The sequence below is a fragment of the Lagenorhynchus albirostris genome, chromosome 5 (genome assembly GCF_949774975.1).
Source record: "Lagenorhynchus albirostris chromosome 5, mLagAlb1.1, whole genome shotgun sequence".
NCBI classification, from domain to species: domain Eukaryota; kingdom Metazoa; phylum Chordata; class Mammalia; order Artiodactyla; family Delphinidae; genus Lagenorhynchus; species Lagenorhynchus albirostris.
Genome location: NC_083099.1, coordinates 41299156 through 41316663, shown reverse-complemented (window position 1 = coordinate 41316663; position 17508 = coordinate 41299156). Strand labels below are relative to the sequence as shown.

Here is a 17508-nt window from a genome sequence, read left to right as displayed (position 1 = left end):
GCTGAAGCAGTGCTCCAGGAGGCCACTGTGTGGCACTAGTCAACCTCCAGCAGCAAAGAAGGGAAGGGAAAGAGCAGAACCCTAGAGAGAGCTAAAGGGAGTTGTTTCTGGTCTCAATCCAGAAAACCACAGGGTTCCTTCCTTTGTTTTAAGCACTTCTTTTTTTGTGGCTTGACTTACTTATTAGCACATTGTTAGAATCAAGGTCAAACCAATTCACAGCTTTGATTATTATATATTGTTACCATGATTAACAAATGTGGTGTTACTTCTCAGAAGCCTCAGCAAATCATTTGGAATTCTATTTGGACTTTTTATTCCTTAAAGAATGTAAAAGTGTGTCAGCTCCCCAGAAGCTTATATGAAAAGTCAAAGTCTGGGGCGGCCAACTCTCAGGATGCTGTCAGGTGTGGTGGGCAAGCTTTCTGAACTCCCCCACCATTGTTTGGATGCAAAAGCTGCAAGCAGATAGAAGAGCCAGTTTTTCAGTATCAAATTTTTCATTCTTTTTCTTCGGTATGTTGAAATTACGTAAGTCACTGAGGCCCACATGTGGAGATCTACTTGTTTGCATTTAGGCACTTCTGCCTCTTGACGGTCTGGCCTCTGTGCCGTGATAAGGAAATAATCACAGCCTCTTCCATCAAAGGAAGGCTTGGAACTCTGACTATCTCACAAATCCTGTAGAATGGGTTGTTATTTTTTGTTTTCTTTTTCTCCGCTGTTGACCTCACTAGGCGCTTGACTTGCTGACAAGGGTTTGTGACATTTTTTAGCAGTGAAGGGGATCGTAAAAGCGTCTTAGTCCATTCCCCTCGTTAAATAGGAGAACAATCTTCTGTGAGTTAAAAACAAAGAAACAAAAAGCCAGAGATTTACCAGTGTTTTATGCCCTCATGTAGCCAAAATGTCTGGCTGATTGGCTGAATTTTGTTTTTTTATCAGGACGTTTTAGTATCTTGTAACTACAACCTTAAAAAATTGTACTGGTTTGTCTTCAGCTCAGGAAAACCCAGCCACGCCCAGGAATTCTTTTTTGAAATGGACAAGTGACTTTCTTTAAAAGCATGTGCCCTTCCCCCCCCCCCCCCCCCCCCCCCCCCCGCAACAATGAATCTCTGAATTCATTTCTCTATTTTGTTAGGTTTCTTACAGGAAACGTGAAGTTTGGAAGATGAGCTGAAAAAGGAAGCTTCAGGAACTTTTACCTGCAAAGACCCTCGCCGTGGTAATTGGGTGTGGACTCCGGAATCTAGAGCTGCACAGCCTGTGGAAGCAGCTCCTTTCACAGGCTGCCCACAGCTCACATTATTCAGGGGCAAAGGGAATGAAAGATTTGGAAACCCTGAGGAAGAAAAAAACCTCTGCAATATCAAGATTTTTTTTTTTTTTGTACCTCCCACTCACACCTTCCCACCCGCTTCCCCACCCAAACAAATACACTTGCAAAGGGTGCTTAAAATGACGCAACGCAGTCAGGTGAGAAGTGCGATAGTTTTCCTTTTGGAGTCTGTGAACTATGAAATATATATCAAGTGTTTGAAACATTTTTAGCAGTTAAGTGTTGGAGTACTTAAATGGCACAATTTCGTTTAGCTTTCTTCCTAATGACATTAATAATAAAGAGAGGTTCCTGTTCTTTTAGCTCCCACGCAGTCAGACACTTACGTGCCTCCAGGTACAATATGTCTTTTTATGTGGGGTGTGATTTCCACGTCTCACATTACTAACCAGTCTGGCTAGTGGTCTGTTAAAGCATTAAACCAATCATGTTACCTGGTCCTAGGGTGATTAGAAAGGAATGTAATCCTCTCCCCATCAGTGTTGGTGCAAACCCTCAGAGGTGATTGCCTCATCTCACTGGGCAAGTTCAGCTGGGTCCATCTTCAGAGTCCCTGCAGGTTCATCAACCTTCTGAAATCACCAGGCCAAACACTACATTTCTTGACTTTGGCCCCTGGGTCATTTACTCTGGGGAGGGTTGGCGGGTGGGGAGCACAGGAATGCCACTCAGAAATAGCCTTAGCCAGGACCAAGGGAAAACTGTCATCTCTTCTCAAAGAGGACTTGCCCCAGGGATCATGGGCCATATTGGCTCTTGTTAATGGGTGAAATCTTTTTTTTTTTTTTTGGTATGTATAGAGACTGTCACTCTCCCAGAATTATGCATGTGGTGATTAACATTTTGGATATGTTAACTTATTTGAAGAAACTATAAATTACTATTAGTCTCCTGAAGACATTAGCTGGAGAGTAAAATTCAATCTCAATGAATTAGAGAAACACACTTTAACTATAGCTTTGCCTGTGAAGAACAAATTGACTTTATAGGGAAGAACGTATTTCTAATGGTCAGGGATTCTGTGGAATTCAAATCAATGTCACTTTATGAGTTTTTTTTTAAATTGTTCTATATATTATAGGAAACACATGGAGTTTTAACCTTCAGAAGTGTAAAATACTTAAAGGACTTGAATGTTTTAAACGTTTATTATTTTTTATAAGTTGTTTTCCAAAGAAAAGTATAATTTCAGAAGTGCTTTGTATATAAGCTGCTTTCCTAACAATTTCCAACCTTTTTCCTACTATGGATAAAGGGAAGAACAATAAATCTGCATTTGTACAGTGCTAATATGTCTTCTTTGTATTATTATTTACTGACACATTACTTTTTTTTTTTTTTTTTTTGGCGGTACGCGGGCGTCTCACTGTTGTGGCCTCTCCCATTGCAGAGCACAGGCTCCGGACGCGCAGGCCCAGCAGCCATGGCTCACGGGCCAACCGCTCCGCGGCATGTGGAATCCTCCCAGACCAGGGCACGAACCCGTGTCCCCTACATCGGCAGGCAGACTCTCAACCACTGCGCCACCAGGGAAGCCCCAACATTTCTTCTTAAAGCATCACATTCCTTGGTTACTATTATCTTGGCTGTTTGGGCGTTAGTTGGTTTTGCTCCCAGCCCCAGTTCTTGGACTGAGGCCGAGTGAGTGTAAGCCAGGGTAAACCAACCCAGGAGTTTGCACAGATTCAGGAGAACCTGCACATCCCCTAACCCTTCTCACTCCAGGAATGATTTAGAATGTGTCTCCCCGCTGCCCCGTGGATGGGGAGATATGTTTTTATGTAAAACCAGGCGGATTCGTAATTAGTTCCTTACTTGTGCATCTCTGTTAACAGGATTTTTCTGCATATTGGGGGCACGTATTGTTATCTTTTTGGATTGCTTTAGGGGACAGCCTTTCTTCCCTGCTTCATCATGTGGAAGTGTGTTTCCACTCCATTTTCTAAAGAGGCCAGTGTATTTGCCGATATTTAAGAGTGCTCTCACGAGGACAGTGGTTTTCAGCGGTTGGCCCAGCCTGTTGCGGTTGCTGGAAGTCCTTCTTGGGTTGAAGCAGCGCACTGTTTGCTGAAGGTGGGGATTCCAGACTGCTTGGGAATGCATCTTTTCCAGCCCACATTCCAGGGCTTGAGCATTTCTGTTAATGGCTCTGTGGCTGCTGGTACTAAAACAGAGGCCCTGGGGTTGAATTCTGAGTGCAGAGTTCTGAAGTTCTTCCTGCTTTTTTAACTGGGACTTCCAGCCTTGAGCCTCCAGAGGATTTAAGATCCAATTTATTCCAATCGTGATGTAAATTTCCGGTTAAACACCCTGTAGTTAGGCTGCTATCTTTATTCTGCAGAAGTACATTCTTGCCGTCTGCTGTAACCTTTGGCACGAGTTTCATTTTTAGAAGGGGGTCTGATCTATGCATTTATAGCAGTGTTTTATTTTCAAGCAAGTTGAGAAATCTAAAAGATGGTTTTGTGACTTATAAAAACTGAACTGCGGGGAGGGGCTTGGCTGAGTTCTGTTCTTTCTTTAGCTGTAGGAGCCTTTTGTGAAAGGAAATCTCACCTGGAACCTGCATTGGTAAAGCGTTCAGAAGTGGAGCTGCTCTGCTGGGGGGTTTCTGGGGGCTGATGAGGGGTCATCGAGGCACCCTGCTGGACCCCTGACCCACTCCTGTCGGGGGCAGCGTGAGAATCAGCTGATAAGATGACTGCTTGGGTCTCTGGGAGCTGTCGTCCAGGAGTTTGTATCTACGATGTCTGCAACGGGAGGTAAACCCCTTTCCAGTTCACCAGTGACAGATGTTTGGGCGGCACCTTGCTCCTGAAGGGATCGCATAATGCCAAACCATAGACATGTAAATTATTTAAGTCAACAGGCTTGTGGAGACCTTCCAGCCTTCCTTTCCCTCTGCAATGATGACAGCAGGTGACAGCTGATGCTCCATCAGCCTGTGTTCCAGAAGAGAACCGTGAGAGCAGAGCCCCCAGCTGATAAGCAGTGAGCATGTACCTCAAGCAAGAAATAAACCTTTGTTTGAGGCCAAAAAACCAAAAACAATGAATGAATTGTTAATGAATGTTGGGTCTTCCCCCATTCTAAGCATGTATAATGGTTTTGAGCCGAGCAAGCACGTGCATTTTACAATTTTTAACTTTTTTTTTGTAATTGGGAATAATTTGATTTTTAAAGACTAAAGACTTTCTTATGTATTCCTAGATTAGGAAAAGAAATGAGAAACGTGTGGAAACCCATGAAGATTTGCCTTTCTCTACCATCTTTGAGTGCTGGGGCCCAAGTACACAAATACTTGAATAACATGACATTTCCTGTACTTGAAGCTCTCACAGTGTAGTGAGGGAGAGAGGAGAAGCATAAGGAACTATGATGCTGTCTGCATGGTTATGATGAGTTACTGTGTGAGCTTAATATGAGAAGCAAAGGATACTGGGGTTGTGTGCATAGGCCAGAGCCAGGCCGCCTGGGTTCAGATCCCAGCATCTGCCACTTACCCTGTAAGTGTCTATGGCCTCTTGGTTTAGTTTCCTCATCTATAAAAAGGGGAAGGTAATAGCACCTCCTCCTAGGGTTTTGGGAGGATTCTGTGCATTTGTGGTAAACACTTGTAGAAACATGCCTGGCACTTAGTAAGCACGGAGTAAGCATTAGTTCCTATTGCTTCTGAAAAAGGTTACGTGAGTGTATTGTCTCTGATGTTACATTGATGTCATAATTTATACTCATAATTTTAATATACTCAAAGATACATACATGCAACTAAAGTTTTTGACTTGTTCTGACCAAATACATTTCAACCGAAAAGTTGATACAATTCAGTTTTCGGAAAATTGTCATTGGGTTTTTTCTTTTTTTTTTTTTAACATCTTTATTGGAGTAAAATTGCTTTACAATGGTGTGTTAGTTTCTGCTTTATAACAAAGTGAATCAGCTATACGTATACATATATCCCCATATCTCCTACCTCTTGTGTCTCCCCCGTCCCACCCTCCCTATCCCACCCCTCTAGGTGGTCACAAAGCACCGAGCTCATCTCCCTGTGCTATGCGGCTGCTTCCCACTAGCTAGCTATTTTACGTTTGGTAGTGTATATATGTCCACGCCTCTCTCTCACTTTGTCACAGCTTACCCTTCCCCCTCCCCATATCCTCAGGTCCATTCTCTAGTAGGTCTGTGTCTTTATTCCCATCTTGCCCCTTGGTTCTTCAGGACCTTTTTTTTTTTTTTTCTTAGATTCCATATATATGTGTTAGCATACAGTATTTGTTTTTCTCTTTCTGACTTACTTAAAAGTTTTCTCAGCTCAGACTACTACAACAAAAAATTGCAGACTGGGTGGCTTAAACAACAGACATGTGTTTCTCACAGTTCTTGAAGTTGGGAGGTCCAAGATGAGGGTGCTGGTGGATTTGGTGTCTGGTGAGAGCTCTCCCTGGTTTGCAGCAGGCCACCTGTCACTGTGTCCTCACATGGAGGTTGGGGGGGAGATCTCTCCAAGTCTCTTATAAGGGCACTAATCCCACTATGAGGGCTCCATGCTTATGACCTAACCTCGTAAAGGCCCCGTCTCCTAATACCGTCACACTGGGGATCAGGGCTTCAACATATGAATTTTAAGGGAACGCAAATGTTCAGTCCACAGCGATATTGTAGGTGCACTCTGCCTTAAACTAGGAAGCCACAGTTACGCTAGCTAAAACCTAATGTTTTGTCCTTAAACAAGGACAACAACCGCATGGCCCAGGGTGACATGGCCAGTGGGACTCACAGCACAGTCTCTGTCTGTGCTGGCTTCAGACAAAGCTGGTTTTCTCCCCTCCCATGTTTTCTTTCCTCCTTAAGGTGTCTAAGGCCCTTGTGCATCTCTTGAGTTTTCCCAAACCCACCTTTGGATGTCTGGCCAGACCACTCCCCAGAACTGACCCCTTTCCCCAAAGCTCTTGGCTCTCAGTAGGGCAGCTGTCAGCTGTTTTTTATGTTAATTCTCTGATTCAGTCATTTTTACATGTGAGAAACACTTAAACTGTTTATTTTCTTTTTTAAAAAGTAATTTGTTATCAAATGTCTCTAGTAGTCTAGGTCTGGGGCCTGTTTTTAGGGGGGACCTCGGTCTCACCAAGTTACTTTGCTCCCACCCTCTGTTCTGGAGAGGCAGGACCCTGCTTTTTTTGCTGTCGTGTCTTGCACCAGATGGCCTCCTCTGCTGAACGGCCCGGATAGCTGAGTGCCCTGGAGGGACAGGGCGTCACTGAGGTCTTCAAGCAAACAGTCTAACAATTTAAAAAAATTGGTGTTCGGCACTGACTAGATGCCAGCACTGTACTGAGTGATTCAGTCCTCACAAGAGCGCTGTGAAATAGGGGCTACAGTTTTCTGAATTTCACAGATAAGAAAATAGTAGCAAAGAGGCTTTAACCAATTTGGCCCGGTCACCAAACCCAGAGGCTAATAAACATTGTCAACGATGGCTCACGTTTATTGTGTACAGATTATGTGCCAGGTGCAACGCTAGTGCTTTGTAGGAGTTGCTCCATTTAACCCCTGATCAATCAGATCAAGGTTCTAGTAGTATCTTCACTTTTTTTGTTGTTTTTGGCCCGGCCGCGTGGCTTGCGGGATCTTAGTTCCCTGACCAGGGATCGAACCCGTGCCCCCTGCAGTGGCAGTACGGAGTCCTAACCACTGGACTGCCAGGGAAGTCCCTATCTTCACTTAGAAGAGGAAACGGGTAGGGTGAGGGCAAAACAACATGGCCACATCATACAAGTTATAAATGGCAGACCCAGGCTTAAAACAAAAAAACCCAGAAAACTGACCGTGTAGTGAAGAATGGAATTAGTTGTGAAGTTGTTTCTTGGGCCAGTCATGTTTCTGAAGCATACGTCATGGCAATTTCTAGAACGAAAGCGACCCTTTGTGTGCCACTTTGTCCCTTCGTATAAACGCAGTCTGTAGCACAGTCAACAGGCTTTCCTCTCCTTGTTTCTGGGCACAGACAACCGGCCAGACAACAGACAAGTCGCCATTCAATGGGTGGGCGGGGGGGGGGGGAGGAAGGAGAGGAAAGCAGGGGCGGGGCGGGGATGGCAGCAACTCTACAGTGCCAGCTTCATCAAAGCCATGAGCTCTCGCCACAATCGAAGCTGCCGACCCCAAAACCGATACTTAAAGGCAAGAAGCTCCCACCTGTGAATCACCTGCCCGTCTTCAAGCTTGGGGAGGAATACCTCAAGAAAAGAAGGTATGTGATGGGATCCAGCTTGATGATTTCTATCTAATTGTACATCAAGTAGGGTGAGACTCTGAAAAACGTGTAAGTTTCCCCACAAGTGAGGACCTGGGGTGGCCATACACATTCCCCTCCCTGTTTACAGGGATAAGAATTGAGCTCTGGAGGGGAGGATTCACATGAGGAAAGGTAGGGGGGACAGGACGGACTCTGAATCGTTCATTTCTTGTGAACTTTTCATATTAAGGAGGAATGTGATTATCAGAGTTTGAAAATTACATGGTATTCCATCAGGTAAATCTTCTAAAATTCTCATGGTTTAAAGAATTAAAAAGCACATCTCTTAAGCCAGAGGAAGGCAGTTATCCATGTGGTTCAGGCAGAAGTTCTATCTAAATTAAAGCAAAGGGAGAGTTTTTCTAGTTGTAATTTAGAAGCAACTTCCCCCCGAGAGCCCAAAGGGTCACAAAAATTAGAATAATTTGACTAGAAGACCTCTTAATGATGCTTTTCCCAGTTGGATATTATTATGTATTTGTTTAATGCACAGTATGTTATGGGGCTGTGGTTAATAGGGAAAAACATTTTTATGTATTTTATGTTTAGATTCAGATGTTGAACAAAAGTAATAAAGTATATTCTCAAAAACGAACTCACTCAACGGCCTCAGTATTAAGTCAGATCTAGCCTTATGAGGCTCCCTTTAAAATGTGACACTAAAGGAACTAGGAAATGAGTAAGAATATCATGGCATTCTTTCTAAGGTGACTTTGTTCAAATTTCATCAGAGTTTTCAGTTTTCCCATGATGTGTATTTTAACACTCAAATATTCCAATCACGTTAGAAAAATAAGAGAATTACTTTAATTCTGTCATTTTATTTTAAAACAACATAAGGTATATCTCAAATTCACTTGACAATAAATATCTTAATAAATATAACATAAATAAATATAAGTTCACATGCTTTCATGAACACAAAATTATATAAATAAATATTTTAAAATAAATTATGCTTGAGTGTTTGTTCCTACAAACTCTTTGGTACTGAAATAGCTTATAAATTCTTGCTCTTCTATTAAAGGGAAAAAAAGAAAAACACGTTCTGGGAGGACATTTCCCCTCATCAATTTGCTCATGAAAACTTAAAAATAACTTATCCATAGTAAATATGAAATAGACTTGATCAAAGGAATCATGTGGATAGAACAGTCACATCCTGCAAATCTGGAGTAATGACTAATGTAAACAAGCGTGAGAATTCCTGTACCAGCTTAAGTAGGAATAGGTCAAGCCACCCCCGCCCCAGTTCTTAACCCGTGCCCTATTACAATTTCTTTGGTTCCAATATTTATAAAAATGACTTTAGGAGAGACCTCAGCTTTTTAGGAAGAACTCAGATAGCTCATCATTCTGTCGATGGTCACCACACGAATTCTGAAGGCATGAAGAAGTATGCAGAGCTTGACTTTAGTCTTATAAAAATCCAGTTCTTCCAGGGAGGGTTTCTGTGACACAATCTTGCTGTGGGAATTCAGGGCCTAGGAGAATAAATATTGAGCATGACATAGACAGTATTCCAAAATTAAAACGTTCATCCGTAAAGATGGGTGAAGCCAATACACGTCTCAGAGCCTGCAACCCACTCCCTCACTGCATCTCCTAAACCAAATCAAATCTACTCCCAGCCAGATGGGCAGGCAGAACCTGAGAGAAGAAATGCTCATTATCCAGGCACATGGATCTTCAGGGAGCTCTGAAAAGACCCTGAAAGCTATTTAGAAAATCATCAGTGGGAGTTGTATTTTAGCAAGGAACAATTCTGTTAAGATGACATCTGCTGTGATATGTAATTAATTTTTATATGTTACATTAAGAAGCGGCATCCTTTTCAGAACGGGGAGGTGATGGGTTGCTATTGATTGGAAACTCTCAGTCAGTATCAGACCTGTTGACTAAAGACACTTATTAGTGTGAGATAAATAAACCTGACAGTTTGAGCCCTTTAATTTGATAACACAATGCAAGACCATATATTTGCACAATGATCAGCAATTTTGCTTGTACTTCCTCACAAAAAGCCTAAAAGAAAGGTAGGGTGGGTAAAGTCATCCCATTTTACAGAGGAAGAAACTGAGGCACAGAGGGACAAAAGGTCTGGGCATAGTTGTCTGATTACTGGTAGAACTGATTCGACTCTTGGTCCTGAAAATGAAATATCATCTACAACTCTCTAGATGGTAACATTCTTTGATACTTGCACGGTGTTCACTGCCTTTCAAACCAGTAATCTGGTACCCCCCCAAAAAAAAATTTAAAAAGGGTGAATGAAATAAATTTCTTTTCAGACAATCATTTCTGATGCCGTATTTTTATCCCATGCCCTGGCCAACATGGCACTCACCCTGCTCTTTCTTAAGTGGATAATTCTGTGTTTTATGTTAGCATCATGTGCTATGGTGGTTCAGAAAGTTACAAAGCACGTTCTTGTCTATGAGTAACACTGTGGCTGTCCCCAGGTGATAGGTCATTCTTTTCTTTCATTCACATTTTGGTTCAGCACGCATCATATCCAGGCACCAGCCCCGCTTGTCTTCTCTAGCAGTATTTGCAGATATGCATGCCAGCCCCTTGCATGTACATCCCAGAGGCTTTAGAGATGCATGAGAAGATGAGTGCAGTGGAATCCCTTTGATGGGGGTTTTAAATCCTGCCTCTGCCGCTTCCAAGCTGTGTGACCTCAGATCAGTGGCTAACCCTCTAAGCACTGGTCTCCTCATTTGCACAGACCCCAAGTGGTTGCCAAGGGGACAGCATAAGGAGATGTATGCACCTTTGCCCAGAGCCTGGTGCATACCGCATGGTCCACAAGCAGGAGGCTGCTTTCCTTAATGTGACCTGCTTACGTTGCCCTCTCTCTAGAGGGTGCCCCCAAGGCTGTCTCCCCCAATATGTAGCTGGCTTCAGAAGGGGGCATTTCAGGCCTCCCCCAACCCAGGAAGGGCTGATGGTATACCCCTTCATCAGGGACCCTGGCTGGCGGTCTCAGCATGAAGAAGGCCTTACCTGCATCAGCTCAGCAATAGCCGCCAGCATGTCCTGATCCACAAAGATCTGCCTCTTAGGATCCATCAGGAGCTTTCCGTTCATGGCCTGGAACTCCATGTGGTACATCTTCAAGTCCTCATAGATACTGCTAAGGCACAGGGTCTGCATAATACGACAAAGAGGGGAAGGAACTACTGAGATGGGCTAAAAACGTACCCCCCCTTCCCCTGCCGTTGCATTTGAGGAAAGAATTTTGTGTCTTACCGTCATAAAAGAGCTCCTTCTGGAAGACAGGCAACTCCCATTCTAGAAGAAAAAATAATCAGATGTCAATGACATGAATTCATAACATGAGCTAAAACCTTCAATTTTCTGACTTACAGTTATTAAAGAGGTCTCTCTGGAAGCCAGGCAACTCTCATTCTAGAGCCAAAAAAAAAAAACACACATCAAAGACATTAATTACTAATTCTTAATGTAAATTTTTCTGACTTTTCTTCTCAAACATATATATATATTTTTTTTACTATGGTAAAAAATACATGTAAAATTTACCATTTTAACTATTTTTAAGTGTACGGTTCAGTACAGTTAAGTATATCTCACACTGTTGTGAAAAACCACGTTTTTATAAATTTTTTTTCCAAGTTGAACTTCTACAATGGGACCTGTTAAAGTCCCATGGTGATGGACCCCAGAAACATGCACATTTTTGGAAGAAGACGAGGTCTGATGCACAGCTCTTAACTGTATTACAAACTTTGGGAGGAAACCCCTCTATACCGTGGCTAATTCCAGTGGTAAGCAGGCCTCCACTGTGCTGGTTCTATCTTTGGTGATATCTTCATGATCAATCTCTTCAGAAGTGCAGGAGTAAAATTCTAGGGTTTGTCTGGCCTGTAAAACATAAAGAGAAACCCAGTCTACAAGATTAATAAGGCACCCAGCTCCCCATGGCACTGGCACCAAAGCTAGAGCCGGCTGCCCTTGACCTCCACCTCTGATCTGTAGGAATTTTAGGGTCTTCATAAGACAAAAGGAAACAGATCATGTACACTCTCTCTCCATCCCTCCTCCCCTTTTGCTTAGGACATGTTTCTCTGGATGATATGTTTTTCCATTACGTAAACACTATAAATCATTTCAACAGGCTGTGCTAATCAGCCTCTACACCACGCTGTGACACTTGCTTCTGGTGAAAACGTTTTTTTCCTTTTGTCAGCATGGCTGTGTTTTATGAATATCTTTTTCAAGAATAGCTTCTAAAGGGGGACTGTTAGGTCACTACATGATGAACATAACAAACATGCAACCTTAAAGACAAGCGGAGATTTAATATGTGGTGTACACACACGCGTGTGCGCACGCACACACACACACGTCATCTTACAGGCATGCTGACTATAATTATGATATTGAGAAGTCGATGACTTTTTGATTGAAGAGCGAGATCATTGTTCCATTTAACAAGCCTGATGTGTGCCAGGCACTGTGCTAGGTACAAAGGAAGGTGACAAAGAAGGGGACTATGTTATGTCCCCCAGAATTCCAAGTTCAGCTGTGGAGTCAGGCAAGTGCCCAAATGACCAGGAGACATGCTGGCAAGTGAGAAGGGCTGAGAAGGGTCAGAAGGCTCTGGGAAGGGGGTGGAAAGGAAGCAAAGTCTTCCCCAGAGATGGGGCATCTACAGAGGAGGGGGAATTTCAGGCTGAGGGAACAGCGTGAGCCATGAATCAAAGCTTGAGAGTACAGAACATGCTGGGGGTACAAGCAGTAAAACTCCTGTCTGTGGTAAGCAGAATAATGCCCCTGCCAAAGATAGCCACCTCCCAATCCCTGGAACCACAGACTAGGTTACATTACGTGGCAAAGGCGAATTAAGGTCGCAGATGAATTTAAGGTTGCGAATCAGCTGACTCTAAAATAGAGAGGTTATCCTGGAGTGTCTGGGTGGGTCCCGTGTAATCACTGGGTCCTTATAAGCAGAAGAGAGGCAAGAGAGTCACGCTCAGAGTGATGCAGCATGATTAAGTCTCATCTGTTGGCTTTGAGGATGGAAGGGGGCCACCAAGGAATGTGGGCTGCTTTTAGAAGCTGGAAAAGGCAAGAAAATTGGATTCTCCCCTAGAGTCTCCAGAAAGGGATACAGCTCTGTTGACACCTTAATTTTACTCCAGTGAGACCCATTTTGGATTTCTGAACTCCAGGGCTGTAAGATAATAAATTTGTGTTGTTTAAAGCCACTAAATTTGTGGTAATCTGTTACAGCAGCAATAGAAAATGAATACACTGTTCCTGGAGGTGGTCAAGCAGATCGAGGCAGCTGCTATCCTGAGCAGGTTCTAGAAAGTTAGATTTGCAATAATACTTCAATAAGAAAAAAAAAATCTCCAAATAACACAGTAGTTTTATTTCTGTGATAATTGCTTTCCTTTATTCCAAAATGAAAACGGCGACTATCTCTCTATTACTATTGCATGGTTAAAAAAGAGGACCTTCAAGAATCTATAAAATAGTGCCTGGCATACAGTAGGCACTCAATAAGTACTTGTTGAATAAAAAAATGAATAAATAGAGCCAAAAAAAATTAGACTTGAAAATGTGGGCCCACTGCTATAGTTTTTCAGATCTTTTCAGGAGAAGCTGGAAATTTGGATCCTTATATGGGAGGTCTACTTTTTCAATGGCATGAAACTCAAAAATCAGAATGAAATAAAAAAGACATGGCTAAACTCTACAGATCTGTGGACTAGATATGGCCTGTGAGTCACATGCATTTGCCACCTCTATTTTCTCTGCAAGTAGCCAGCTGATTTGTTCTGGCAAAACTGATGCAGGAATCATATTAAAAAATCAAATTGAGTTCTGCAATCTTTCACCTTTGGTGCTGCATCTGGGAGTAGAAGAGTCAGCTTTTTCACATAAAGCATCTATTTAAATAGGAGCTCCTAAATTTTACCCATATGGAACCTTTCTTTAGGAATCAAAGCACCTATCTCTGCAGTTTTCACTTGGTGAGCTGCCTTTTTAATTAAGATGGATTGAACTGTAAGGAAAAACTGGCAGCAAGTTATGAAAGATTAGAAGGGGAAAAAAAGAGTTCTTTAAGAAGGACTCGTGGCATTGAGCTTACTTTAAGATATTCATAAAGCAACAAGCTAGAAATCTTCAAGGAAGATTTACTAGAGAGCAAGAAGGCGAAAGGACATCTTTTAAAACATCAGTCTTAGGCTGTTGCAGCAAAAGCAATAGATGTTGGAGTGCTTTTAAAGGAAGAAAAAAAATTTTTTTTACATTAAAATATGAAAGCTAAACAGATGACTGAAGCTGTAAATAAAATTAGATAACTCTCTCCCCAGAAAATGAAGCCTGGATGTGCACTGTCACGAGCTCCCTGAAATGTGATGCTCTAGCAACAAGCCGAGTCACCAGACTGGAAGCTGGAGAGGAGCATTAGACACAAGGCTAATTCATCTTCGCAAGCCCTGGAGCACACAGGCCGCCCCTAATAGCGGTTTCCTGGATTGATAAGTATGTCAGAGGAACAGTGTGGGCCTGACACAATTCCATCTCTGTTGGCAGGCTACAAGGAACACTGTAAGTATCCACTTTCCTCTGTGTAGACACAGCGCAAACGAATGCCATTATAATTTATTACCCCTCCTGCTTTCTCTGGAGACACAGTTTCATTGCAACTCTTTAGCTAATAGTTGGGCCATGTGTAAAGTTCCCTCTTCTTCTCTTTTTTTTTTTTTTTTTTTGCGGTACGCGGGCCTCTCACTGTTGTGGCCTCTCCCGTTGCGGAGCACAGGCTCCGGACGCGCAGGCTCAGCGGCCATCGCTCACGGACCCAGCCACTCTGCGGCATGTGGGATCTACCCGGACCGTGGCACGAACCCGCGTCCCCTGCATCGGCAGGCGGACTCTTAACCACTGCGCCACCAGGGAAGGCCCCTCTTCTTCTCTTGACAGCTCCTGATTAACTTCCACAATTTCCCTGCAGTTCCTTCAGGTGACCAGGGGTTCGGAGATGCCCCTTCACTACAGAGGCTGCTAAGTGGGAACCAGGACATTGAAAAGCTCACCTTCTCAAGGGTGTTGCTGACGGCTCTCAGCAGGTTTTGGGAGTGGTTGAGGCACTGGAACATTCCGGGGCCCGCTGTGGTGGCGGGTAGGCTCCTGGCCAAACTAAAGTGGTCCAGGTGGTGGAGGAGGACCAGGGTGGCCACAAGGAGGAGTCCTGAAAGGGAACGGAGGGGCAGGATGAGCTGGCCTACCTCCATCTTCCATCTCTTCTGGCCGTCTCCACCCATCCACTTCTTCTGGGCACCTGCTTCCCTCCACCCGTTTCCAGTCTTCCTTCAACAACTGAGAGATGAATCGGGTTCTTGCAGGACAGCGCTCTGTGCTAGCGTTAGAAACCTACTCGCTGTCACGGCCACCTTGTGAGTTCAGATAGGGGTGTGGACAGAGTTCACCCAGAGAAAGTCTCCATTTCAGGAGGAGGGAAAGTGAGGCCAGGTGGTGAAGCGACCCAGTATTTTGTAAGCAGTGGGGTGACAAAGCCTCGCTTTGAAGCCGGCTGGGATCTGCCCTCTTAGAGCTGTAGCCTAGGACCCTGGGCAAGAAACCATCCCATGGGGCCTCAGTTTCTCATCAGTGAAGTGGGCATAATACTTAGCTCACAGGGCTCTTTCAAGGTTAAAAGAGACGATTCCTATCGAGCGCAGGGTAAGTCCGCAATGCCTTTCCTCCTTTCGTTCTCCTCTGCCCGAAGATTGCTGACTGCTTTCCAGGCTCCGCGGAGCCTGTCCCAAGTTTCTGCCTCCTCTTCCCGGCCGCCGCCCCTCCCCACCCAAGCGCCGAGCGCTAGTCTCCGGCTGGTTACTTACTGCGAGGCGGGCACATGTTGAGCGGCGCTGCGGGGGCACCGAACCGAGCGGGCAGCTGGACGCAGACGGGTGCACGCGGCAGGTGAGGGTGGTGGCTGGAAGGCCGACCCGGGGGGTCACATTTTTATAATTGCCCGAGGCGCGGCAGGACTTTCCCGGGACTCTAGTCTCTTGCTTTCTTTCTCTCTCTGTCTCCTCTCTACATCAGCTTCTCGGTGACACGTGGAGTCTGGCCCGCGGGGCTTGCGGCGCTTTCGGATTAACTCCCAGTGCACCGGCCGCAGTCGTTCCGGGACGGCCCCGCCGCCTCCGGCCTGGCCCAAAACGAAAGAGAAATTCGCGCAGAGTCGCGGCGCGGGGTCCCCGGGCAAGCCCGACCCCTGGCCCTCACCCTCGGACGGCCCCCGCCCCCAGGTACCCACCCCTGGCCCCGCCTCCCTGCAGCGCCCCCTCCCGACGGAGCGCCGAGTAGGGCCACCCGCTCTCCATCTATATCCAGGATGAGCCCTGACCTCTGGCCTGGTTCTGGAGGGGGGTGGGCAAATCATTCATTTATCATTCCTTTATTCAGATAGTCCACGGTGTGCCAGGTGCGGGGCACCCAGCAGTGAACAGGTCACTTTGGGGGCACTCCCACACGAAATCTGACTCAATGTGTTTTGTTCCCGGGTACCCTCTTAAACACGGAAAGGGATGAAAATCAGACTGGCTATGCAGTAACTACTCTCCTAGAGAATCCAGTTTTTTTACAGTGTCCAGGAGAGAATCGTTACAATTTAGTGGGATGGATGTGCAGGGTCTTGGCAGGAGAGGCCAGAGAGAGGGCACGTCAGCAGGAGCAACGGGGGTGAGGGGGCAGCAAAAGCTCCCAGAAGCAGGGGGCTGCGACCTCAATGTTGAAGGGTGAGTAGGCATTAGACCGCTTCCAGTGGGATGGGATGCAGGTTCTAGGTTGAGGGAACAGGGATCGGAAGTACAGTCAAGGAAGGTAGAGGGAGGTGGCGATCTAGCGGTCCTATACAGGGTGTGAGGTTGGCGAGGGTGATGGGGCTGTGCCGTGAGGGTAGTAGATGCCGTGCTAAGGAGTGTACATTCTGGTGAGGGTGGTGGGGAGCCTTCTAGGGTTTTAGGCAGGAGACATGGTTGGATTTGCATGATGGGAAGATCTTTCAACAGTAGTATGGAGGATGGATACCAGGGGTCAGGAGTGGGAGGGCGTGGCCAAGGCCCTATTCAGAATGGAGGGTGGGCAAGAGGGATACTTAGGGTGGGGAGGGACCAAGACTTGGTAACTCCTCAGGTGAGAGGGATAGGAAGGTGCTGAGAATGGCTGAATGGAGGTTGTTCCAGTTCCTGCACAGGAGTTACTGTGAGAGGGGAGTGAGTTTGGAGGAGACACTGAGAAGTTCCACTTTGGATGTGTTGGGTTTGAGGTTCCTGTGGGACTTTTCAGTTCACTCATTTGTACCACGAGCATTAGTCACCCTGGGTATGTGTGAAAGGGAGGGGTGTGTTTGGTCACCCACTCAGCATCTCTGATGGATCTGACTGCACTAAAGCCCCAGGACTTCACAATGGAGCTGCCAGTGCCCACCTTTGTGCAGATGCACTAAACTTGGATAGGGATAAGCCTTTTGGAATACAGGAGAGAAGAGAGGGTGCTTCCTCTAGGTCCCTGTTGAAGTCGGGAAGGATGAGGTAAGCCTTGGGATGTTACCATGAACACTCGGCAGGGCCAAACTTTACTGAAGATGGAGTGATGAAGCCAACTAGGAGAAAGGAGAAAGCTGTGTTAACCCCTTGTCTGATTCAAACTCTCTCTGTTGTTGGCATCAGTCCCCCTAGCAGATCATCTGCTCAAGGGTGATGAGGTACCCACCATAGGGACTTGTAGATCTGTGTAAAATGGGAGCAATAGTTGATCTCCAAAGCTCCTTCCAATGCTGCAGTCTGTGAATTACCCCTTGGGGATAGAGAGCAATGCATCG

The 17508-nt window shown here is 45.2% G+C and overlaps 2 protein-coding genes across 3 annotated transcripts in view; one reads left to right on the top strand and one right to left on the bottom strand.

The window, feature by feature from the left end:
• The window catches only part of CARD8 (caspase recruitment domain family member 8), a 36811-nt gene extending 34662 nt beyond the window's left edge, over positions 1-2149 (top strand). Inside the window, exon 17 of the mRNA XM_060149010.1 lies at positions 1145-2149. Within this exon, the coding sequence (XP_060004993.1) occupies positions 1145-1164 (20 nt within the window). The 3' untranslated portion in view covers positions 1165-2149. The remainder of the gene's footprint in view (positions 1-1144) is intronic.
• A 6404-nt stretch (positions 2150-8553) lies between these two features.
• IL12A (interleukin 12A) lies at positions 8554-15679 on the bottom strand. Of its 2 annotated transcripts, none has more exons than XM_060149201.1 (7): positions 15521-15679; positions 14714-14868; positions 11412-11525; positions 11010-11051; positions 10893-10934; positions 10647-10790; positions 8554-9121 (listed from the first exon to the last, which is right to left on the bottom strand). In XM_060149201.1, exons 1-7 carry the CDS (start codon positions 15534-15536, stop codon positions 8966-8968), a joined length of 669 nt encoding a protein of 222 aa, XP_060005184.1. In that variant the 5' UTR covers positions 15537-15679; the 3' UTR covers positions 8554-8965. The 2 variants fall into 2 exon arrangements, with proteins under 2 accessions (XP_060005184.1, XP_060005185.1); XM_060149202.1 differs by lacking the exon at positions 15521-15679 and adding an exon at positions 15315-15379.
• Between the last annotated feature and the right edge of the window lie 1829 nt (positions 15680-17508).

Excerpts from the sequence above, each read along its gene's own strand:
- IL12A (XM_060149201.1), bottom strand. Across the intron at positions 11,052-11,411 it reads TACCACTGGAATTAGCCACG|AATGAGAGTTGCCTGGCTTC; the intron begins GTATAGAGGGGT and ends TTTTGGCTCTAG. Across the intron at positions 10,935-11,009 it reads GAGAGACCTCTTTAATAACT|AATGGGAGTTGCCTGTCTTC; the intron begins GTAAGTCAGAAA and ends TTTTTCTTCTAG.